The sequence below is a fragment of the Planococcus citri genome, chromosome 5 (assembly GCF_950023065.1).
Source record: "Planococcus citri chromosome 5, ihPlaCitr1.1, whole genome shotgun sequence".
NCBI classification, from domain to species: Eukaryota; Metazoa; Arthropoda; class Insecta; order Hemiptera; family Pseudococcidae; genus Planococcus; species Planococcus citri.
In genome coordinates, this window is record NC_088681.1 from 25,253,908 (window position 1) to 25,280,399 (window position 26,492).

The 26,492-nt window shown below is 36.2% G+C and overlaps 1 protein-coding gene across 14 annotated transcripts in view; it reads left to right on the forward strand.

Annotated features, from left to right (window-relative positions):
- The window catches only part of Eph (Eph receptor tyrosine kinase), a 395,699-nt gene that overhangs the window by 216,897 nt on the left and 152,310 nt on the right, over nt 1-26,492 (forward strand). For all 14 annotated transcript variants that reach the window (XM_065365324.1, XM_065365329.1, XM_065365327.1 and 11 more), the window contains exon 2: nt 2,525-2,697. In XM_065365324.1, coding sequence (XP_065221396.1) covers nt 2,610-2,697 — 88 coding nt within the window. In that variant the 5' untranslated portion in view covers nt 2,525-2,609. The remainder of the gene's footprint in view (nt 1-2,524; nt 2,698-26,492) is intronic.

The window sequence follows — 26,492 nt, forward strand, 5'->3', positions numbered from 1 at the left end:
GCAGTCTTCGTCGGCTCGTTTTATATTTAGGGAAAAATAATAATAAATATAAAAGATCCCGGGTTTTGTTTGTATACCGAACCTACCTAGCTCACCATCAGTCTTCAGTCAGCTAATAAATATCGAAAAATATGATCGCTTCTGAAAGATCACAAACTGATGCTGTATAAATGTGTGAATACCAATCGTAGATTGTTTGCTAGCTTTTGTTCGCCCAGTTGGTGTGAAAGAGGATTACCACTGGCTGTGGATATTCCGCATCCGAATGTGCGAATAAGACGAATAGAATTAAGCATATGTGATTTGAGAAAATATTCCACAATTTGTTACCGAGTCTATTGTATACGATGCTCTAATCTATTCGCCGATGTGTCCCTTTAAGCCATTATTAAGATTTAAGGTGAAAGCGAAATTTACCAAAATCAGAAATCACCATCAAACTACGCTAGTTATTTGTATTGTTTGAGATCTTTTTAAAGGTGAAAGTCCGCCGCGTATTTTACTCTACAGTAATCGGAATATTATAATGTGATAAATAATACACGCTCGCCATTTACATAGTAGATTAGGTTACTACTTTCGTGAGTATAAGTACTCGTGTAGCCTAAGTACTTGTATAGGAGCTATGATGTAAAAATATTCAATACGTGAATACTGAATATGAAGAAGAAAAAAAACTAGTGCACCTCATCAGCATCATCATCATCGTCGCCGTCATCGTCGTGAAAATGAAATACACGTTCAATGAAAGTATTCTCTTCTCTGTATAGTTATTTGAAATAATGCTGTAGTCTACACTCTACGTCTACAGTGTACTGGCAGTGTTATGTTTTGACTCCTCGAGGCTGCAGGTTCGAGTCGACGATATAGATAATATGATGGAAATGATGGCGATGGCGCAGATGAGATGTGTCTCGGAGCGGTGCAACGATTGATCGAGATGTATGGTACACGTTGTTGTACTCGTATACGTTCCATCAATGGAAAAGATGACTGCTTCGAGCGATGTGTATTTGGATATATGACTCTCTATTTTAGTCGACGTTTTAAATATTAATTAGAAATTAGTGTAGAGTACAGGTGGTATGAGGAGAAGGTGGGGGGTGAGGGGGTGAATGATGGTAATACGGTCGAATAAAACAATGGATTGAGAGAGAGTGGAAAATATGTACGAGGGTTTCTTCGGGCAGCGAATTTCGAAATTGGAAATTGATCGAGCAAGTTGGTATCATTTGATGTGCAGATGTTTTAGAGTTGATGAAATCGTGATTTCTATGTCGTTCTGTGGTGGACTTTTTTTAAATACTTAACACTTTTGAAAAAAAAAGATGCGAAGTGATGATTTGTTTTGGAGTTGGAGTTAGATAGAGTCGTTTGTATGGAGTATCCTTGAAAATTCTTGTTTTAGAAAAAAATCCAAAGATGGAGCCAAAAAATCGTAGCCAAAAATGACCTCGACAAGACTTAGAAAAAATTCCAAGTTTTTTGGTCAATGTTCAACTCTACTGAACAAGAGCTAAAAATTTGAAAAATTAAAAAAATTTTCAGGTTGCCTATCTTTTGAAATTTTTTTCATTTTTCCTATTTTAGTTCGCTTCGGGTGATCTCTTCATCTCCACTAAAACGTACAAATGTTTGAATCCTCATCAGAAAATTACCATTTGTGTCGTGTTTTGAAATTTCGAAAGAAAATACTAATATTTTGAGAACCCCTGAACTGGACAAAAATGAACTTTGAGATTTGCTAATAGCCTAAACGTCATGAGTAAGTAAACATTAATGACGTCAAAAGATTATTTGAACAATGAAATGGAAGAGGGGAGGCCTTAATATTGACTCAAAAATTCGAACTTTTTCCAACGTCTTTTTGAGGACATGTCATAACTTTTTGCAAGATTTGCCAAAATAAAAAAAAATGACGAAAAAGCCCACTCCTGTGATAACTGGAATTTTATTTTTGAAATTGTCTGCTTTTCATCATTTCAAGTGAATTTAATCTATGATAAACTTACCTGTGACATTTGCCCACAGCCTAAGCAAAAATTATCATTCTTCGCTGCCAAATTTTTCCAATCCTCCCCCCCCCTCCGGCTCCTGAAAAAGAGGTCGTCTACTGTTGTTAATTTTCAAACTATGAAATTTTATTTTCTTGTTTTATATTTTTATGACGAATATTTTTTGATTTAGATATTATTACTACGTCGAGTTTTTATGCTTATTGAAACATGATTTGAAAAACATGAAAACAATTCACGGGAAATTGTTTTTGAAACAAATTGGGAATATTGTTTAGTTTCAAAATTTTTATGAGATTCACTTCCTCCCTCCCTCTCCATCCCCTCGCCCTCCTCAATTCATATTTTATAAATTTATGTACTTTATATCTTATGCTTCGAAGCGTTTGTTACATTCATTTTAGTTTCAATTTTCATTCTTCAATTTTCTATTGTTGATGTACCTTGTACATATCATTCTGTGATTGATTTTCGTTAATTTTTCGTTTTGTTTTCTGTTATGCTTACAGATTAAACTATGCAACATAGATAGCGGCTAGACAACGGCCTGACCATCGATCTCGCCTCCGGCACGAGGAAATTTTCACAAAAACCATGTACCATAGGCGGTTTAATGTGAAAGTCAGCCTTTTAGTGACAACCGTGCTGCTTCGACATTTAATTCTGATATCCGGTGAACAAGGTAAGACGAAATTCATTTCATCATTATCTGTATTTTAACTTAGTTTATTTTTTATTTATTCATTTTATTTTTTTGGTGGGAGGAAAAGTAAGGGAAAATTTGAGTGTCGATAAACAGCTAGAATCGAAATTCATATTTGATTTCTTCATTTTTTTAAAAAGTGGTGGTAGGGAAGGGAGAGGAGGGGGGAGGGGACAAAAATCGCCAAAGAAATTGAAACAGAAATCAATAAAAAAAATTAAAAGTTTTAAGTGCTACATTTCCAACAAAAAAAATCAAAATGCTGGTTTTTTTGACGTTTTTTTATTCTAAAAAATATTTTGTAACATTTGAGGTGAGATGAAAATATCTTGAAAACGGCTTCATAGCAGCTCTCTGGAGTCTGGACTGAGGTTTCATTACACTTAAAATTCAAAAATTGGAACCAAAGAGAATTCTCACTCAAAATTGAAAAACAATTTCCACTTATTGAATTTTGATTGTAAATTTTCTTTTAAAAAGGATCATCTTTTATGATGTTTATTTTCAAATTCAAATCGTTGAATTTAAATCAAAATCAAAACGAATTGCTACTCATTTAAATAAGGGGTAATTTTTTATTTGAAATTACATATCTAACTGTATAAAAAAGTCGAATTTTTAGAAAAATTAATTGAGGACATATTTTTTTTTTGAAATTAAAACCAAATCGAATTCCAATCGAATATTCTTTTGGGAGTTGAAAGTTGAAACCAAATTTTCACTCGGTGCAGGGGAGGACAAATTTCATTTGAAAAATTTTCAAGAATGGTCAATTAAATAAGTAGGTACATTTTGCTAACTTTTTCATTTGCTTAACTTGAAAGAAAATTATCAATAATTTGGCTTTGTAGTTCCGAAACAGCTGTTTTATATCGACCAATGGCGACCAATGGAGTGTTTCTTAGTCTCTCTAGTTTTTTGTTCTTCATTGTACCAAAACCAGGAGCCATTTCCAATGAGCTTGAAGGGCTTTTTACCATTGAAGTCTTGGATGGTTGATTATGAGTATACTTTTTGAAGGTCCCCATCTTGTCAGATTCCATTTCAGATTTGAAAAAATCTGAGTTTAAATAGTATTTGCTCATTTGGCCTGTATAGAATTCATTCCTGTCATTCATTAAAAAAGGGCCTAAGTCGACTTAGGCCCTTCTGAAATGGCAGCATTCGATTGAAACCGAACGACGACATAGTATTTGGCCTGTAGAAATCATTCCTGTTATCTATTAAAAAAGGGCCTAAGTCGACTTAGGCCCTTCTGTAACGGAAGAAACATTGGATTGAAACCGAACGGCAACATGGTATTTGGCCTGTAGAATTCATTTCTGTCATTTATTAAAAAAGGGCCTTAGTCGACTTAGGCCCTTCTGTAATGGGCACATTCGATTGAATCCGAACAACAACAAAAATGAAACTAATGCAGTTTCAGTTTTCCATCCCTACATGTAGACATTTCAAATTTTGGAAAAATTGAGCCATTTACAGTTATTTTTGTGAAAGTATAGCTTCGTTTCAAGTTGCAGTTTTTTCTCTCTATTGGAAGCGTTTTGAAGTTGATAATCTTTGAAAAATTGGTCTCTGATAAGATCACGTTTTTTATCAGGTATCAATATTGTTGGCTCAAGTCATCAAAAGGCATCCAGGACACCCTGTTGGAATATTACCCGATAGGGAGTAAAAACTCTAGCAAAATGAGTGAAGGCGGGGTACCCACCTTGATATAGCACAATATACCGTATAGTCCTCGCAACCCCAATTTTATTCGTAATTTCGCGCTTCGCGTGCGAAGGTATTAATTTCGAATGTGGCGGCGTCACCGGGGTCGTGTTTGATTATATATGGCGCTCGTTCGTGTTCCCATCTCTTCCATTTCCTCTCTTCTATACAGCTCTTCGCTTCATCGTCGCATTTTAATTGCTAGTAATCGAATTTACACGTATTTATAAATACGATTACCTGGACCTGGGCGAGTCTGTATATTGCAATAACAGAATGATACTCATGCTCGCAGGGTATATTCTCGTATGTGTGTCTGTGTACGTACAACTGCGAGGTCCACTCGACCATTATTGAAGATGCAAGAGACCAACGAACAGCCTATACTACACGAGGTTCGAAAAGTTGTTGCCTTGGACTCGCGGTATACCTCTACATGCGGCATATACCTGTATTGTAGATAGAGATACCTATATGTGTGTAGTCGTCATCGGACGTCTGCTGCGAGTCTCGAGGTTCTTTTTCTTCTTCTTATTTCTTTCTTTCTTTTTCATTAAAAACTAACAAGAATCTACGGGAGGTCTTTTGCGTTAGTTAAACTACCGTAAATAGATATATTAAGTGGAGAGAAGAATGAAATATTTTAGTCGTACACAAATGGAATGTTATCTCGCCTAGATCATCGCATGTACATTGTGGAACGCCGTTAAGCGTGAAATATGTAATTGGTCCATGGAGATGTTTGTTTGGTAATTTTATGCTCTCCTCTGCAGTCTTTTTCTCTCTCTTTCTCTATCGTTCGTAATTTACGTTTACGTATTAATACGAGATACATGTGCGCTCGTATGTACTGCATCAGTTGATTTGCTGGACTCGTGTAGTTTTAATTTAAATAAGATTTTTTTCTTTTCTTTTTCATTAGTATTATGCCAAAAATGCATACAGCATCGTGCCCAAGGTTTGTTTTACCTACTCGTATTTCGTATGTATGTATTATAACGGTATTTGCACGTGTTCCAAGTCGGTACACTCATATGGGTGGAGATGCAGAGAGGATTGGCTGATACGATATGTGAATTAGCTAGCTAGGTACATATGTATACGACTCGCGAAGCCTCAAGCTATACGTGAAATAGTCGGGCAGAGGAGTTGGTAAAATAAAGAAGTAAAAATCAAATCAAAGAAGTACCATACGCATGCTTACCTATTCATGGGCTTTATGGACGTTTGTATGGCCCTTTACCCCGCCCTTTTTTGTTTTTATGTAGTTTCTGCATCGTATCGCTCCATTATGGAGTACCTACTACACACGAATACCATACGTATGTATTGCTAAGTAGCTATAGAATACGTACGTAGCCAGGGTGACGAGGGGTGTGGAGGTGTTGAAAATGCACAGCACACACACACAGACAGAAAGAAAGATAGGCAGTCGGATGAAAAGAGAGGAGAAAAAACTTGCCCTTAAGGGAAGCTGTGCACTGTACTGAGCTAGGTAAAGGTAAAGGTAAAGCTACGTCTACGTACATATAACCCTTGTACTTTAGCTGCAGCATAGTTTCTGCCCCCCTCTTTACCCCGTTGGTCGACAGCAGCATCGTGTTCGGCGTTGATGTGGTCATAAATTACCATTATACCGGGTAACTGCTCGTATATTGCTCACGTAACTACCTTTGTTGACATTTATACTCTTCGTCTATGTATTTTAATTACTATTCGTTTCCTTTTGAGCTGTGTGTTGTAGGTTTTTTTTTTCGCCTGTGCTCGTATTATTCGCGAGTATTAGGTACACCGGAGTACGAGGTTTTTATTATGAGAGTTAATTTTTATCCCCCGCGGATTTCGTCGTGTATCGAAGGAGGAGATGTATCCCCCTCGGCCTCTCTCTATGAGTTGGAGAAGCGTGAATAAAGCGAGTTAATAAATTGTATTTATTGTAAAGGCAGCAAGTGCGAAAGTAAATTTTAGATGTTACTTTTGCTAGTACGAGTAGGTAGGTTGTGACTTGTATCTTTGGCACACCGAACGAGAAAATTGTAAAAGGCGAAGAAAATTCGATACACAACAAAAGAAAAACAAGCCGAGAGAAACGATGAGAAAAATCAACCGACGGTTTATTTCCAGGCGTTTTTTCCTTTTTATTTTTTTTTCTGTTTGTGTTTTTTTCTTCAGGTTGTAAGGATGGGTTTAAATTAAATTTTTTATTTTTGTTTAGTTTGTTATATATTTTTTTTCTTTTTCTTTTTCCTTTTTTCGGTGCGTTGATAAGATTTGTTTTCTTCTTACGATTTGTTTTGTATACTTGGTAATGTTTCCGTTTCGTGTTTTCAATTCGAGAAAAGAAAGAGGTCTCTGTGTAGTATTTTAGGATTTTTTTTCTTCTTGGTAGACTTCCTACAACAAGTTTTATTTACGACGAGCGAGCTTTGTGAGTATATTCGGTGCTATAAGAATAAGTAAGGATGTGAGACAAAAAGAAAATACGAGTAGTTCTGTGAACTTGGCATTGAAGTGGGATTTTTCCACTGGTACGATAAGTAGGCGTATTGGGACTTGGGAGATGCTGTGGTGACCTAGATTTTTTTTCGATGTTGATATGGTAACTAGGGGATAGATGGAATTGAGGTGAACCTTTTTTTGAATTTTTAAATTTTATAGGTGGGAAGTTATCTTCAGTGGTTTTAAAAATAGTTTCGAGTATTTTTTTTTTTCGAGTATTTTCCAAATTCAGCTAGAGAGATTTTGGTCTTAAAACCTTAATACCTGATTGTTCAGAATTTCAAAAAAAAAAAAAAAAAAAAAACTGAAAAGTATTTGAAGATTTTTTCAATTTTGATATTTTTTTCCAATTCAACTGTTTAACACGATTTTTCATTTTTCCATGTTTTTAAAGATTTTTGAAAAAATTATATTTTTTCAATCGTTTCATTTCCAGTTTCGGAACATTTGATAAGGCAATCTCTTGAAGTGATCGCCTCCAATTTTGACGGGACCGCAAATAGAACGGTTTGAAATTATTATAATTATAAATTCAGCTGGACAAATTGATTTTTCAATTTTTGGTGAATTTTTGAAGATACAAAATTGACCATTTCCGGTGATTTGTGTTTTTAATTTTTTTTTTTTTTTTACATTTAATTTGATGAAACTAATATTAATTCCAGACTTTCCAGACGTTCTGGAGCCTCCTTGTTAAATTCTCGATTTCTCCAGAATTTTTGAATTTCTCCAGAAAACGTAGAAATTGATTTGAGCTTTTAAAAATTTATCATTCGTCAAAATAAAAATGAAAAATTTAGCAATACTGGAGAAAAACCCAAGACTTTTGGAAATTCTGGAGTCGTACTTCAACCACATTTGTGGTGTGGGAATTAGGAATAAGAGAGAATTTTAGAACTAGGAACAAATAATGAGAAGATAGGTATTAGGAAATTTTATGATTAGGAAATATTGGGATGGGTTTGGATTAGGATAAGACAAACCTACCTAACCACATAATACAAAAATGCTCTATTTTAATTCAAATACACGAAGATCTGTTTCAACCAATACTCAATCGAAAGAAAGGGATTTTATTTACAAGGTAGGTAGAACCTACATCATACACAATCTTAGTTGGAACGTATCCCAGTGTAAAAATAAACTCGAAAAGTAAATTGAATTTACGTACATTTCTAGACATTGCAAGCAAGTCGAAATAGTTGGAAATCTACTAAATCTATACCTAGATTATTCAGATTGAATCACTGTATTAAATCCTTACCTAGATTATTCAGATGAATTCTAACTACTTTACCATTAACCTAATCATTACCTTGACCATATCAATCGTAGTTGGACTGAATCTATTCATAGATTATATCGTAGCCCTATACTTTGAAATAAGAACCTAAATGCTGACCAACATATTGGCTAGAGGATTTACCTCAGCCCTGCCGGTAACTCGACCAGGAAACTTACTCCATTAGAATTGATGTCCAATTAATTAGTGAAATAAATTCATAGCAACACAAAATAACACTCGCGTTACCGGAGAAATTATATCATTTTAATAAGTTCAATTTTAAACAAAATACTCGAATTCAGTCATGTGATGACTGGTAAATTTAAAGATAAAAAATTACAGAAAAAATACGAACGCACGTTCTTAATCGAGTGGAAAAAACATACTGAAGAATAGGTAGGTATTACCTATTGTCATAATCACTCGAGTTTCCCACCATAGATTTTAACCTTGAAATGGGCTCATTGAATTTATGTACTAAGCTTTGCCTAACTATTTCTATTCAGGCTCGTCTATAGCACATAATTTCTCCCCCTGCCAAAGAGAAAATCTGTGGAAGGGAAAACTCGAATGCAAGACTGAAAAATTACGTTAAACTATTGAAAAAATTAATAATTAACAAGAACTATTGAAAAAAAAAAAAAAAAAAAAAAAAAAAACAGCTAATCTAAACTCGAGTATGATTAACAATGAAAATGTAAAAACAAAGAAAAAACAATAACAAAAAGAATAACATGAAAAGACTATCGCCAGAAAACACACTATCCAAAAACGAAAAATGAAATTACAATACAATAAGATTCACGGTGATAACGTAATAACTCGAAACAGAAAATACAAAAGAAAAAACCAAAAATTTACAAAAAGGAAAAATTTTGAAATCGAATCTATTTCTTCTTTTTGATAAGATATTCTTCTACCGGATAGAAGTTATCTCGTACTCTAAACCGATCCATCGCTCGAAGGCTTCTGAGAAGACCAATCATTCGAACTCGTGGCACCTTTTCTTTACACCTGACCGTTCTCGAATAGGGGATTCCCGGCGGTCCTCGAAGATTGATTGAAACAGCGACAGGATCGTAACTTTTGATCAGCGGACCAATGTCTCGTACGCCTAAGATTACTGTACCGTGATGCGCTTCTACTTTCTTCGTAGTCTTGAAATTAGCGACATAACACGGGAACCAATGAACATCGTTCTTGTTACGTTCAATACCGGGAGTCAATCTTAGTGGTACATTGACCTTTCGTCGTACTACTAACCGGAAATCATCCTTCCAAGGTACGTAAATAACCTTAGGATGGTGAAGGACTTCAAACTCGAAAGAGACATTCTTGTCGAAAAACTCGAGTGCGGCAGTATTAATCAACGATACCTGCAACGTAGGATCGATGATTATTTCGACGTAATCGTTGGCTATTTTCCCCAGAACAGTGACGAGGTGTTTCATGTTGGTCTGATTCTGGTACGACCATCTGGGACGGAAAACATGCTCACGTGGGTAAACCTCATCACGATAAGTCGAACGGACCAAATTCAGATGGTTACGCCAAGTAGTGGCCTCGATTTCGATTCTTGGCCACTCAAAAGACTGCCGTTTCTCGTAATATTCAAATCTCGGAGTCACGATCTTAAAATGAACATATGTTCCTCGTATCAGTGCTTCCCATAGGTCAATCGCTAGATGTTCGAAAACTCGGTCCGAAGGATCCCACTCGAATTCATATGGCTGATAACTATCAGGCCATTGTTGCGGAACGTATGGTCGGAGGTTGCATTCAGGAATCTCATCGTCGCCTATCAACTCTTGTGTGAAAATTTGAATTCCATCGATTTCAGCGTAGTTCAGTCGAGGAAACTTGGCCGTGACATATGCTGGTTGTGGTGGTGGAAGAACGATGGGAACCACAGCAGCGACGGGAACAGCAGCAGCGGCGGCTTGAGCAGCTGGTTCAATTTTATCAGCTAATGGAGCTGTTTGTACCGATTCTTCGGCATTATTGTCGGTAACATTATCGACCTGCATCGACTCGTCGATGGATTGAGTTGCCGTTGCTGATGGAGCAAACGTTGAACTCAAAGTGGCAGAGGTGACGTCAGTTGAAGTCGACGTAGAACTCGAGTCATTTTCACCGAGAGATAACGTCGATGGTCGATTTTGCGGTGGAATAAGATCGAGTAGGTTGAGATCAGCCATAAGAGAGTTCTGACGGAGAGTTGCTAAAATACTCTCTACTGATGGATCAGCTTCGTTGGGTTTCGGTTGTTGAATTTTAAATGTCTTTGGCTCAGGAAACCGAAAACCAACGGTTTTCTTTTCACCGGTACTGTCTTCCTCAGTGTAGCTCAATTTCTTCGCCGGTGGTAGACCTTCGTCTGGGCTCTTCAGTGCACTCTTGAGAGGAGCTGGTAATCGAGTAAGTGACACTGATAGATTTTCGAATTCGGTCGAATGCGAAGTTCTAGCTGCGTTATCGAAAGATGATGTTGATAAGTGACGATTCGTTTGGTTCAATACATCGATGTTTTCTTCAAATACATCGTCACTACCGCCGTCGGAAACGTTGATGATTTCCTCTCTTTCAGTTAGATCGATCGTTGTTTCACTCGAGTTTATTGCGATTGGTTTGGATTGTTCTTCGATGTGCACAAACGAGAAAACGGCGGGAGGAAGAATCAGATCGTTTTCTGAAAACGCTCGACGAATCATCGTACTTAATTTCGGTCGTTGAACTGGAGTCGGAGGAGCGGGCGATATCGGTCGAGAGAGAGTCTCCATTTGTTCAAATAAGAACTCTGTTAGACCTTCTACCTCGACGGCGATACGAGATGGTAAATCACGTATATTCGGCGTCTCCTTCGGAATGAGGCACCTCTTGCAAGGAGATAGGCGGTCAACGGTGAAAATCGCTAGGAGATATTCGCGGATATATAATTCCACTCGCTGAATCTCCGATTCCATTATGTTTCGAGACAAAGACGCAGGTAGATCGAGTGCTGAAACGGAAATCTCAATGATCTCGGCGATCGGACATCGGACGTTTTGTTTCTTGATCGTGAGAGTGTCTTCTTGATCGTTTCGGATTACAAATACTCGAGTATCTAGATCTTCAGCTGAGAACGTTTTCTTTAAATTCTCAGGACTCGAGTTAATGATCGGGTGTATGTGGCTCTGGCGACAGGTCGCGTACAAATCATTCTGTGAACATTTTAAAACCATACACGAAAATAGATTAGAGTAATTCTAAGAGAGGCTTTAAACTTTTTACATGCTATGAAAGAATTATAACTAAAATTAATTAGAAAATAAAAGAGAGACAGACATAGAAGGCTTAGACGAGTAGACAAAGGCTCCTATTCTATCGGCGGTTGAACAGTGTCATCGGTGGCTGGATTGTATTTACGAAGATGACGGATATTTTCTCGAATAATATATCCTGGATTTTTTTCATCTTCGAGTTCGTAAACGTTGATGAAAGGCTTTGTAATGACTTTATATGGGCCTTTCCATTGGTGTGATAGTTTCGCAGCTACTCCTTTCTCTTTCGATGATACTGGTCTATTTTTTACAAACACTCGTTCGCCAATATCCAATATCACAGGTTTATGAATTTTATGGAAATAGGCTTGTCGACGTTCATGATTCTTTTTCTGGTTTTCGAGTATTCGCTGGTTGATATCGAGTGGTAATTTTCGTTGTTTAATTATATCGACTAATGAATCGGGTACTAATCGTTTACGTACTGCTTCATAGGGAATGCAACCTGTTACAGTGCTTTCGGTATAATTCAATTTACGCTCGATATCTGGTAAAATACGACACCAGGATTTTTGTTTATCAGCGATATACTTTCTCATACTCGAACCAATAGTGCTCATTATTCTTTCGGCAGGGTTACTATTCGGAGTATACCTTGATGTATACCGAATTTGAACTCCCCTTTTTAGCCAAAATTTTCTCCAATACCGAGAGGAAAATTGTGGACCATTATCGCTGAGTACTATTTTCGGTAATCCAAACTCGTTAATCCAAAGAATCATACGTTCGAGTATATTTGCTGAAGTCACGACTTTTAATGGGTATAATTTGACGAATTTGGTAAAATGATCTTCGATCACGAACACAGTATCGACGCCAGCTGTACTACTTGGAATTGGTCCAAAATTATCCAAACACAAAATTTCGTTGAAACGTTCAGAAGCGAGTGTTTGGATTGGACCATACAATCGAGTTGTTGATCTCATTGAAATTTGACATGAGATACAATCATTCACAAATTGGCAAACTTGCGTTGTTAAACCAGGCCAATCAAAATGTCTTCGTATAATGCGAATCAATCGAGTAATTCCAACATGACCGTATTCATAATGATAGTGTTGAATTATTTCTCGTTGTAAACTTTTTGGAATAAATATTCGCCATTCTTGATCATTGTGATTCTGATAAATAACCAAGTTCAATTTTTTATCAACTCGAGTACGTTCAGGGTATTTTTTGATACACGCTTGTACTATCTCGTCATTATTCTGGATTGATCGAAGTCGTCGAAATTCGGTGAATAAACACTTTGGTGTTTTGTAATCGAACAGAAAAATGGTGAAATTTTTGTCGTTTTCGGTAATATTGAAAGTATACCTAGACAAAAAATCTGCAATCGAGTTATCAGCTCCAGCGATATGTTGAATATCTATTCTGAAGTTGTCTAAATACAGCAACCATTTCATGATCCGATTAGGCAAGAGTTCATTTTTCTTCAAATATGTTACCGCAATGTTATCAGTGTATAAATGAACTTTATTTCCGGCCAAAAGATAGTAATTTTTGGCGAGAAGATGGATAATTGCCAAAAGTTCGAGTTCCATTATGGAATAGGATTTTTCGTAGCCTTTTAACACTCGAGAAGTAAATGCAATTGGCATCATAAGATCTTTATCGTTCTTGCGATTCGGTTGCATTACTACACCAGCGATAGCTTTCGTAGAAGCGTCGGTGTAAATGTAAAATGGCTTTTTGAAGTCAGGATAGGTCAATAGTGTTTCATTTGCAAGTTCTTTTTTAAGCAATTCGAAATGTTTGATATTTTCTTCTGTCCATACTATTGCACCTTTTCCAACCGTAGTCAATTCGTAAAGAGGAGCACACAGCACGCTGATTCTAGCCATATATTCTCGGTAGTACTGAAACATACCGAGAAATTGCTGGAGGCTCTTTACGTCTTTTGGCAACTCGAAATTTAAGATTGGCTCAATCTTTTCGGGATCCACTTGGACACCCTCATCGGAGAATATCATTCCAAGGTATTTTATTCGAGTTTTACACCATTGGGTTTTCCGAAGATTGAGTGTCATTCCAGCCGCTTTCACCTTTTCGAGGAAAATACGAATATGTTCGAGGTGTTCTTCGATAGTTTTCGAGTAGATAATGACGTCATCGACGTACACACCGGTGAAATCTTCACAACCACGTAACACCAATCGAAGAGCATAAACAAAAGCAGCCAAACTATCTTCGGTACCGAAACCTACAACCGTCATAACGAGAGGAATACCATCGATGGTGAATGATAGAACGCATTGTTGATCCTCAGCTAATTTTATTTGGAGGAAACCATTATTGAAGTCAAAAATCGAAAAATACTTCATGTCCTTAAACTTCATCCGCATGTTGTTAATGTTTGGCGGTTCAGTCGAGTGTCTGAGAATGTATTCATTTAATGGTCTTCCATCCAAACATATACGAACTTTTCCACCTCCTTTATCTACATAGACGAGACCTAACTTATAAGGTGATTGTCTTTCAACCACTTTTCCTTCTTTTTTCCATTTTCTTATAATTTCATGGACACCGTCTTCGTAGCGATGGGGAATAGGTCGAGATTTACACCATACTTTATGTGGAGGGGGAAGTTCGTTACCTACAAAAGCGAATCTATGTTCGTAACAGTTACACAAACCGATTCTGTTCTCAAAAGTTTCATAATTATTATGTATGTGTTTTCTTAACGTACCTTTATTTTTATTCGAGAGTTCTGTACCCTCGACAGCTTCTTCTATTTTATACAGCAGCTCGGTACAGATGACATAGGAGGGATTCTCACTGATTGAAAATATCTCTTCAGGTTTTGTAGACGTGATATACTGGACTTCTTGTAAAGGATATTGTTTCGGATCCTTTAGTAACTCGAAATTCATCACGTTTTTCTCTGAATCGTTATAATGAATCTTGAATGTTTTATTCTGAAGAGCTGTTATCGTTGGATCGGTAAGCTCGATGTAATTCTTTGACGTGTGAATTACTAACTCGAATGATCTCATTAAATTACGTCCTAAAATCAACGATGTATTCAGGTCTTTGACGATAAATGCTTGAATATTGAACACACTTTTATTAGGTTTTTGTGTTGGAAAACTCATCGGTACGTAAGCCATTTTCGTGATTTTTGGATGAGCTTTGGTGGCAGCTAGCGAAAACTTTTGACCCATACCGTCAGCTTTAACTTCGCTTTTCTTCAGTTCAGGGTAAGCTGCAACGATTCGCTCGTATACACTCTCATTCATAAGTACATGAGAGCATCCATTGTCAATTAATGCGTCAACGTCAATTTTACCAAATTGAACTTTTATTTTCGGCGACACGTCTTTATTCGAGTATTCAATATCGACTGGATCGAGTACGTCGAGAATACTATGGTTGAGATTGAATACAACTGGTTCATCGGTTTTACCGTACATGCTATCGAGTTTCTCGTCTTTCTTCGAATCTTTATAAGGTTGTGTTTTAAAAATGTTAACTCCGCAGTATTTCTTGAAGAAACTGCACAGCTCGTAGTCCAATTTGTTCAAATTGAAGATTTCCCAACTTGCGTAATCTGGTTTCGATCCCGGTGATGCACCATTAGGCTTGTAGAATTCTTTTTTGATATCGTAAAGAATAGCACCATCTGACGTATATTTGAACCATTTCTTTTCAGTTGGTACAAGCTCATTGCGTTTCACAAATGGAGAGAATGCATTCCAAAAAAGACAATTATCTTGTTTCGTTGCAGTGAAATAAATCTTCTCATTCACTTCTTCGAGATTCTTCCAATAATCAAGACTTATATTGGGAAAATTCACAGGAGCTATCAACGCAAATACGATATTTTTAATTCGATAAATATCTCGTAGCGTAACGACTAATTTTTTCAATTCATTTTGAAACTGAGAGCTATCAAAATTCTTGAACATTGATTCTTGAAGTCCAAGATGGATTAACGCATGTTCAGTACCAAAAGGTATGTCAAAGGTGTTTTCTTCTAATAATTGATTCACCTTTTTTGCCGTCAATTTATCACTAACTAATGAGTATTCGGCATGATCGGCGATATTCTTAAATTCGTGATATCTCAGAAATTTATACATGACGTTACTTCCAATATATGCAATTCCATCACAGAAAAGATACATCTTTTCTTTATTCGGAATATTAGGTACGACTGGAGGAATTACTGGAGCTTCTTTGTTGTGTACTATAGCAGCTTCAAAGGTCGGCTGGTCGGAATTAGAGGTAACACTGCGACCTTCGGTGTTACCTAATTCAAGTTTAAATCTTCGAGTGAAATGGAAATATCGCAAACAGAAAATTCCTCAAAATTCGGTGGATTTTTTCGATCATATGGTTGAAGGTTATGGTTCATATCCACATAATGAACGGTGAGACCAGGTTCATCGAAATTAATCTCATTTGCACTCGCCACTTTAGTAAATTGAGCTCTTCCATTTCGATCAAAACGTTTCAGGATTTGACCTTTATCGAATTTTGTGAAAGGATTTTCTTTCTTCGGAGGAACGTTCGATCGATTTTCACCGGAACTGTTGCTTTTACTCGAGTTGGAATCTGATTTCGAATTTGATGATGATTTTGATGATGAAGATGATTTTACTTTATCTATCAATGGTTTCGCAACTTGGTTATAATACGATTTAGCATTGACGCTTCTTTTATTCGCTGTTCCAGAATTTTCCATTTCAGTAATCGCTTCAATAATTTCTTCGATCGTATCAGTTGGCTCAGTTTCTTTGAAAATTTCGCGATATTCTTTACCAATTTTTTCGGTCAATACTTGTGCAACCCATTTTGGTGTAACCGAAGTATTCCATCGCATTCTTCTCAACCAAAAAGTACAGAAATCAACCACACTCTGATGTTCGTTTTTCACTTCTTTTTTAAATTCTTCGATATCGAGTTGGTGATTCATGATAGTGGAAAATTGCTTAACTAATTTTATTGCGTTTAAATGCCACGGTTCGTCGATCTGTAACGCTTTTTTATAATTGATCAGATCGGTATGTTCGAGAAAATAATCAAGACAAAGGTTATATTCTTGATTAGTTTTGACCAATTGACGGATTTCGTTCTCGAATTCGATGAGAAATTCTTCGACTGTTCGGTAATCATCACCAGCTTTCCATTTCGTAACTCGAGCTCCTTCGCAGATTTGTTTTACATTCTTTTTACTGCCAGTGTTGTCAGTACTCGAGAATTGGACAGGTGAAATGACCAATAGTGATCGACAGTCTTCAATTGGAAAAACTAACTGTTCATTCTTTGCTTTTAAATGAAAATGTCGTTGTGGAATGGTTAAACATGATGGTTGAGGAACAAAATCACGACTTCCATCACCTCCACCACGACTTTGCCTCGAATGAATCGCAAATTGCTTGGCAATATTTTCCGATAACGTTTCATTATTTATCTCGATAACATCCATTAATAAAGCAGCTGTTACTCCGCTAGGACCTGGACCAGTTCCATCTGACGTGGAAGCAGCAGTTGTATTAGCGAGAGACATACGCTTGGTGACTTTCGTTTGTAGCTCTTCGTTTTTCTTTTTAATCGCCGCATTCTCGGCCAATAATCGTTCATAATCTTCTTGAGTGAACGACATTGTAGGTATCGGTTGGTTTTCGTCTTCGTCGAATACGTCAACTTCTTCGTTTGGTATTTCTACTTTTATACCAGCAACGTCGTCGTCAGTGGAATCGAATGTCTTAGGAACTTTATCTCGAAAACGGGATTCCTTAAAGAAACCTTCTGGAAATCGAGGTGATCGTAAATAATAGAGAGGAGTTGGTCGAAATAATTTCGCTCGTCGACGCTCTTTTTTCTCTTCTGGATCTAACTCGAGTGAAGAAGATGAATCAGAATCGAAATTGTCGAATTGTCTTGATGTCTCGTTCAATCGATCTCGAATACCGCTTAACTCGTTGTCAATCGAATCGTCAGCTTCTTGATCAGGATTTTCGAGTTCGTTCAAATCGTCGAGAGAGATTTCGAGTGCAATATTACTGCTATCAATAAAACTGATAACAGCTGGATCGTGAAAATGAGCACTCACAGATGACTCGTTGAGTTCAATATCAGGTTCGTTTGAATTATTCACTGTTGAATAAGCTTGATTATTAAACACTCGAGTTACCATATGGCAATGTTGAGTCAGCATTATGGTCCCTAACTATCTAAAAAATCCCTAACTAAGGATCCCTAGATTCCCTACAGACCAAGGTAATGATCTCACAAGTAACACAACTAACACTAAATCGTTTGAAAACACTTGATTATGCATGAGAAAACCAAAGAAGAGTACATACCCACGCAGGCGCCAGGTTGCGTAATTACAACCAATTTTGGCATATCAAATATTTTCAAAACGAAACACAATACATATAAGAAGAATCAAAACAATGGTAAACAAAATAACTAGATCTAATTTTACCTCAAAGGAAGCCATAATCGAAAATAAACAAACGAGATAATATTCCAATATGCTAATCAGCTACGTATTCGGCTGGAACATCAAAATACTCGAAATACGACAAGCTTACGAATCTTTCGAACTTCACTTCACATACGAAAGTTTATTAAATCATTAAATAGAAAACTCGAATAAAAATACGATCGCAATAATCGAATCAATTTTAGCAAAAAGTAAAATACCGCACTAAAAAACCATACGCAAAACGCAAACTACTCGAGAGATGTTTACAGTACGAAGGAAAAGATAATACTCAAACCGAATGCGTTTCAGATTGCGATCGAAGACTCGACTAGAAAGATAAGAGAATAACAAAATGGCGATCTACAAAAATAATACAATAGCTAGAAACTACGACGAACGTTTCCTAGAAATTTTGTTCAGCCCGATGCCGATTCTTCTACACTAACACAAACACATATCTTTTTGTATTTTTTTTTTTTTATTAATTTTCTTAGAAAAACACGCATCTTAATTCTAAAGGCATAAGCTGAATATGTGGATATCCAGACATATGCGGGAAAGGGGGAAGGAAATTTAGCGGCCTTTATCAAAAACCTATCCTAGCCGCAGCTTTACATAGTACCATTCATAAAACTAGTTACAACATGTTTTATTATACGTTAAAAATACTCGATCATTTTTCTGGTACTCGGAGGTCTTGATGCAATTACTCGATGTCGTTATCTCGTTGATGGTGGTACATTTCATTACATGTACTATACCAGAACGACTAGTACAATTCGAAGCTGGTTTCTTCGTGTATTTAAAATATGCTTTCTAACAAACTGTTCCCTAAGTGAAGTAGGTACCTACTACCTATTCGATACCTACTCACAGGCGGACCGTACTTCTCATCAGGCGAAAGCATAGCACAATAGATAACGCGCTCGAGTTACTATTCTAACGGCCATATTTTATTGGTTGAAAGAAATCTTCGTGTCCAACATGAAACACATGTGTAAAGTGGAATTTTGACACGAAATTTTCTGAAGATGAATTTTGAATAATTAATACCTAAACTCATTAAGCCCTAGCCCCACGTTGGGCGCCAATTTTTATATTATGTGGTGTGGGAATTAGGAATAAGAGAGAATTTTAGAACTAGGAACAAATAATGAGAAGATAGGTATTAGGAAATTTTATGATTAGGAAATATTGGGATGGGTTTGGATTAGGATAAGACAAACCTACCTAACCACATAATACAAAAATGCTCTATTTTAATTCAAATACACGAAGATCTGTTTCAACCAATACTCAATCGAAAGAAAGGGATTTTATTTACAAGGTAGGTAGAACCTACATCATACACAATCTTAGTTGGAACGTATCCCAGTGTAAAAATAAACTCGAAAAGTAAATTGAATTTACGTACATTTCTAGACATTGCAAGCAAGTCGAAATAGTTGGAAATCTACTAAATCTATACCTAGATTATTCAGATTGAATCACTGTATTAAATCCTTACCTAGATTATTCAGATGAATTCTAACTACTTTACCATTAACCTAATCATTACCTTGACCATATCAATCGTAGTTGGACTGAATCTATTCATAGATTATATCGTAGCCCTATACTTTGAAATAAGAACCTAAATGCTGACCAACATATTGGCTAGAGGATTTACCTCAGCCCTGCCGGTAACTCGACCAGGAAACTTACTCCATTAGAATTGATGTCCAATTAATTAGTGAAATAAATTCATAGCAACACAAAATAACACTCGCGTTACCGGAGAAATTATATCATTTTAATAAGTTCAATTTTAAACAAAATACTCGAATTCAGTCATGTGATGACTGGTAAATTTAAAGATAAAAAATTACAGAAAAAATACGAACGCACGTTCTTAATCGAGTGGAAAAAACATACTGAAGAATAGGTAGGTATTACCTATTGTCATAATCACTCGAGTTTCCCACCATAGATTTTAACCTTGAAATGGGCTCATTGAATTTATGTACTAAGCTTTGCCTAACTATTTCTATTCAGGCTCGTCTATAGCACACATTTAGACAAAGTGCAAGATTTTTTTGCAATTTTGGCCGTCAAGCATATTTTTTTTTGTAATATTGTGGTAAAAAAAACAGGATTTTTCACGACTTTGCGATTGATTTTCAAATGTTGAAAAAATACTCGAATAGCGAGCATTTTCCGAACAGTTTTAGACATCTAATGTTTTAATTTTTAAATTCAATTAGTTGTTAATGGTGGTAGGAATTGAGAGGGTATTTTATGATTTTATGCATTAATATGAACGGTCTGTTCTACTTCTTTTACCCTTCTTTTGGTTAATTTTCTACAAAATTGTTAATAAATTCCTCAATTTTAAAAAAAGAAGCAATTTTAGAAGCACCAAGAACGAGACAATTAGTCTACATTTTTCAGTATAAATTAGATAAGAGTAGCTAGTATTCAATACATCTTCATCTCTCGATATATAGGAAGATGAACAGAACTACATGCAAGTTGAAAATCAAGAACTCCTCTTCCCCCTCGCCATCACCATCATCCATCAAGAAGCCGTAAATCTAAAACGAGACTTATTGCTTAGTTCTCCAAGCACATAGCTCTGTGCATTAACGCCTAACTTCTCGACATCTTCTCTCGAGATACGGTAACTCGAGGAATTGATGTAATTAAAACGTATCGAGAGTAGAATTGTTTTACATTATTTGCGTTTGAGAAATATACGTGTCTAGAATGATGGTTTCATTTGTGTTACCTACTCTCGTCGCCACCGTGTATCTTGCCCCAGGTACATAGATTTTTTTTCCTCCCTCGTCGAATGTTTCTGATGATGTTGATGATGATGATGATGACGACGACGAAGATGGTGTATGGTGCGGGAGTTGAACGTACCCGCACAGCGCAGCTAGGATAGAAAAAACTAGCGGAGAAGTCGAAGAAAACCATCGATCCTAATAAGAGGTTAGGTAACAGTCGATAAATCGAACCTGAATGAAGTATACGTGTTCCGCCTTAATTAAATCCGGCGATTTATCTGGTAATACGAGACACACAGATAAAAAAGAGTCGATAAAATAAATATATAAAAAAAGAAGAATACTAAAAAAAATAAAATAAAGAACAACGCGCATCGTAGAATCATTTTAAAAAAGTACACGAGAGGAGAACACTCGAGGAAAAAAAACAACTCGGTTAAATTTAGTATGTATGTACCATTGACCATTGAAGTCGGTACCTATACTGGTGTAGTGGGCGGATGATCTGCTGCGAAGATGGAATAACTATACGATGATCGTATTGCGAGAAATTCACGTAATTGAAGAATAATTTCATTTCGTTGAAATACGTATTTTTTTCAATGTGGTGTTTTGGTTGAACTTGAAATCAAAGCTGGCATTGAAAAGTGGAACTAGAATGGTTGAAATCAATCGGAGGAGGAGAGGGCTTCGGAGAGCAGATTCACCTGTAAAATTTGGAAAATTTTCAACGTTGCGAGGGAATTTCGACTTTTCTCATTCAGTCATTGATATTCTACTGCGAAAGATTTCACTCTCAATCGAATTTGCAGCCGTTAAATTGGTTCATCTGATCGTTTGAAAACATCGTATATTCGTAAATTACCAACGACGATACACCTCATCGTCGTACAGAATTTGCTGCGAACACCGGCGTAAAATTTCTTCGATTTTCCATCAAGCTCGGCCGGTACGTGCCAAGGGTAGAGTTTTACTATTTACTCGGTACCCTTTACGTATATACTACACGCCGCCGCCGCCGCTACATCTCCTCCAATAATTCTATCTCTCTCTGTCTTTATTTGTATTTCTTCGGAGCGCAATCTCGTCCTGAAATTAATACTCTTTTGTCTCATCTGCGCTTATTCATTGCGGTCACGTTTACTGTCTCATTTCTTCTTCGATCTCTATAAACTTGCTGGCTTGTGTACTCCTCTACCTGTCATCGTTACCCAGGCCAATGTTTATTACTTACACGCACACAGCTTCGGGTATGTACATTTGAAAATATTCGAGTATAAGTCTTCTTTTGGTGGTTGCTTTGCTGCTTGCGACGATGCTCTAGATGGGGAGGGGTGGTCGTTTTTATACGACTTGGGTTTCGGTATCGTTATCAGCAGTAGCTAAAGGGGAGGACTCGAAGTCGAAACTAGCTAGCTTTTTGATTTTTATTTGTCCTCGCTGAATTTCGAGAAGTCTACCTGAAATTTCACATCTAGATTATTGAAAATGTTAAGTCTCTCTTCAACTTTTATCATTAAATGAAACAGATTTTTGGGCTTGGCCATCTGTCATCAATTTTTAGTCTCAATTGAGATGCTAACACCCCTAAAATTTATTTAAGGTGCTGGAGTTGGGTCTGGAACATTACTTTTCACTATCCCTTCCTGGGGTCCATGGTCTTAAAAAAAGTCTTTCCAATATCATTGATAGATACAAATGGAGCATCCTTCATTGGCTTTATTCAAAAATACTCGAACATTTTTTTTCCAAAGTGACAAAAATAATTCCACGGTGAAAAATCCACGTGACTGCAGTGGCAACACAGCACGATGACGTCATCGCATTGTACCCTGCACTCTGGGATATTTTGAATCATACTCGAGAGCTATTCCCCGGATACCATATCGTGCTCATCTTGGTTTTCACTTTACACTATACATTTGTTCGTTTATACATCTCTTGTATATACAATCAGTAGTCCAATTAAAAGGTATTTTTCAACAGGCAACAGTCTGTTATTCAATTAACATATATCTTTTGTCAAGCTGGGCTTTGTGACTGGTCTCACCTCATCTTCAACTGGTTCAGGTATACCTATATTTTGTACACTGCTGTCAGATTTGGTACGTAAGTTCTTCTTGCTGTGGACGAGTACACACGCTTTGGTTGTTGAGAAAGCAAAAAGATAAGAAGAGAAAAATACTCTACTTACTCGGTAATATTTTTTCATTTAGTTTGGCAGCGAGACGAGAAGTGAACTGAGTCTGAAGCAACACCAGCGTATCCGACTTTATCAAAGGAACCTTGGGTTTACCTTATTCTACATCATGTGTTCTTCTCACGGTTTGATCATAAAAATCATACTCAACGATTGGCGATAAAACGGAAACGATTAGTTATGCTGATTGTGAGCCGCGTTCCGGCCGGTTTCGCGATATCGTAGGCACTCAACTTACGCAATCGATACGTACAAATAATAAAAGTGCGACTAGAATGTTCGTATTTATCGCTAAACTATATACGAGTTGATTGCTTCGTAAAAGAATACGAGCGAAGGTATCTTGATGGCTTTTTTAATTAACACGTTGGTGCGAATTTAGTCCACTTTTTCGATGGCTGAAGAGTGAAGATAAACGAGAATCTGAAACAGATACTGGTACAGAAATCCGGCTAATGTGGATCGAATTTTTGAGAACTTGATTTCAACGCTGCAATCGATCGAAAATTGCAAAAATTTTGAAGATTTAGAAACAGCGTATCCTATTGTCAAAAATGGTTACAATTTAAACCAATGAAATGTTACGGAGCAGTCAAGATAGGGAAGCAAAAATGATCGTGAAATATCAAATGCGTTTTGCGATTAGGGACCTTGTGGTGATTCGATGGTTTTTTTTTTTTATTGGCGATTCTGACTTACTTTTTCACGAGAAATCGAATGGTGCAATCAAATTTCGCCTACCTCATCAACTTCTCGTTTTAAAAATTATTAGAACATGAATACTCAAAAACTCACATTTTTGGGAAAATCAAAAACAAAGTTTTTGTTTGGTTTTTGATTTAAAAAAAAAAAAAAAAAAAATGTCGATGGAAAAATTATTTTATTGTTGTTACCTATGTAAAATTTCATGGCGAATACGAATTTCTCGGTATTTTTTTGCGGGGACTTCTGTAACGTTGTGTAAATTCGGCTGTTCAACACAAGGTCCCTTTTCTAAATCACGGATATCAGGTGATGATGATGCGATGATGAACGAATTTCGTCAAAATTTCCCATCCAACCTATACTCAAGACAACACTGCACCCGAAAATCGAAAAAAAAAATATCGAAAAAATCGAAGCGATTCGATGTTTTGTCTCTCCTGAAAACATCGAATTTTCACCACAAGGTCCCTAATCGCAAAACGCATCACAAATAATTAAATTCTTTCTAACGCGCGTCTCGAGGTGTCTGCTTTCGATTTGAACAAAACTGCTATGTTTGGAAAAAGTATATAGCCTGAAACTCCCAAATTAGAACTTTTAGCTGTCCCAATTTGATTTTTTGTCTTTTGCTGAATTTTTGAAAATTAAAATTTGATCATTTTCGATGATTTGTGTTCCTTCTCGCTCTTTCCCAAGAAATGCTTCTACTCAGAAAAAATGATTTGAAACTAATATCAACTCGTCGTCATCGTGGTCGCAGCTTCTATCTGTTTATACTTACAGGGTGGCCAGAAATATCGGGTACCCCTAAAAAAGTTTTCTAACTAAATACTTCGGTTGGTCACCGTGAATGATAATAATGATAACACATGATTGGTTGTTGGACTGGAGAGATAACATTCCACCAATCATATGCATCTATTTCACGTTGCCAACCTATATTTTTAATGAAAAACTTTCTTAGGGGTACCCGATATTTCTGGCCACCCTGTAGTAAAAATTGGATAAATTTGCGATCTACTTAAAATATTGATAAAAAGAACTTTGCTTTAGCAAGAATTAGTGAACACACACGAAAATCCGAAAATGAACTGTTGAAAAATTGAAAATGAACTGATTTTTAGTCTCTCCTTTGCCTGTATTTATATTAAATTGGACAATACAAGCAGGAGGGAGACTTGGGGCACCTGGATGAGGGCTATGTTATTTTGTGGTCATTTTTCAATAGCCAATTAATAAGTTCCAATAGCTATTGAAAATGTACCTATCACAAGACAACAGTTTTTTTAACAGAAATTTGTAAAAAGAGGGTTTGTTGACTTTTACGACCAAGGTAATAAAATCACTTGAAATGATTTTTAAAGGGAGGAAAACAGTGCTGCCTATTGGTATTGGCACGTGAACAATTACGTTGATCAAAAAGTTGTAAAATTTATAACAAGAGATCTAGGTATTTGTTATATTTTTTACCAATTGTCCATTTTTGCAGATGTTTGTGGTTGCCAAAAGTAAAATTTTATGGTCAACGGAGAAATCAAAGGAAGCCTGAATTAAAGTCGTAAAAGTCATCCGAATTTTAAGCAAAGCTTTATTTAATCAATTTTTTATTATTGGGTAAATAATATAGGTTCATCCGGGGTTTTGGGGCAGGTGTTCCTATACCAAGGGTGATTTGGTTCCTACCTATTTCATAATATTTCGTCATGTTTCAAAATATTATGAAATACCCTTATTTTAGAACTAGAGATTTGTAGGTACCATTACAGCTCACTTGAGATTTTTGACATTTATGGCAACAAAGCATGTGCTTTGATTTTTTTTTTGCAATTTTGACAAAAAATAAGATTAATTTGGCAATTTAAAAAAAATTAAAATTTTTGCAATTTTGTCAAAAAAGCTAGTTTTTTATTTGCAATTTTGGCTGCAAAGAAGGGAGTTTGCTATTTTTTGGCTAAAAATATTTTCCCAACAATTTTTAGCAAAACTTGAAAAAAAAAACAATAGTAGGTTTTTATGGTTTTATAATTTTTATTGTATAATAAATCAAAATTTTAAATTTATAAAACTCCAAGTCTTTTTTTTATCAGGGAATATAACAGAGCTTTGCTTAAATTTTTCTCCAAAATGCAAGGTATTTTGCTCTTTTTTCAAAATTACAAAAAATCACGTTTCTTCCTTAAAATTGTAAAAAAATCCTCCTTCTTTTCCAAGATTGCCAGAAATCTTGTTTTTTTTTTCAAAATTGCAAAGAATCTTGATTTTTCCACAGAAACTTCAATTTTACATATAGATAATGATAAAAACCAACTGCATCTACTTCATTAAGAAATATACCACAGCTCCCCCATCCCTTCCCTCCTCTTTACTGTTTTTTCACTCCTCTACAATATCACCTCATTCCGTAAACAAAAAAAAAAAACAGAGCAATCCGATGCGGTTTTAGATCGTTTGATATACAGACGATACACAACCGCGATATACTAACGTCTGTTTTACACACATCGCCTACAATCTGCGCAACAATCATCAACATTCCAGCATCCAGCATCTCGACAAACCGAACGACAATCATATCAAGCAATCGATTCTCTAAACCATCGGGATCGAATCCTCCTACAAACTACATACGTCAGTTTTATCCGAGAAAAATCTACCACGGTACCCACTTCCTTTCACAGTTGCACCCCGGATTCCGCAAATCACAATTTGGCCTTTTTAGCCGACAATATTTCCTCACCCTTGTTCATATACCATATAGCATATCGCATCGTGCCTTTAAATATAATTTAAGGTTAAGGCTGTATAAATACAAATACATAGGCAAACAATACAAACCTAAAAGTAT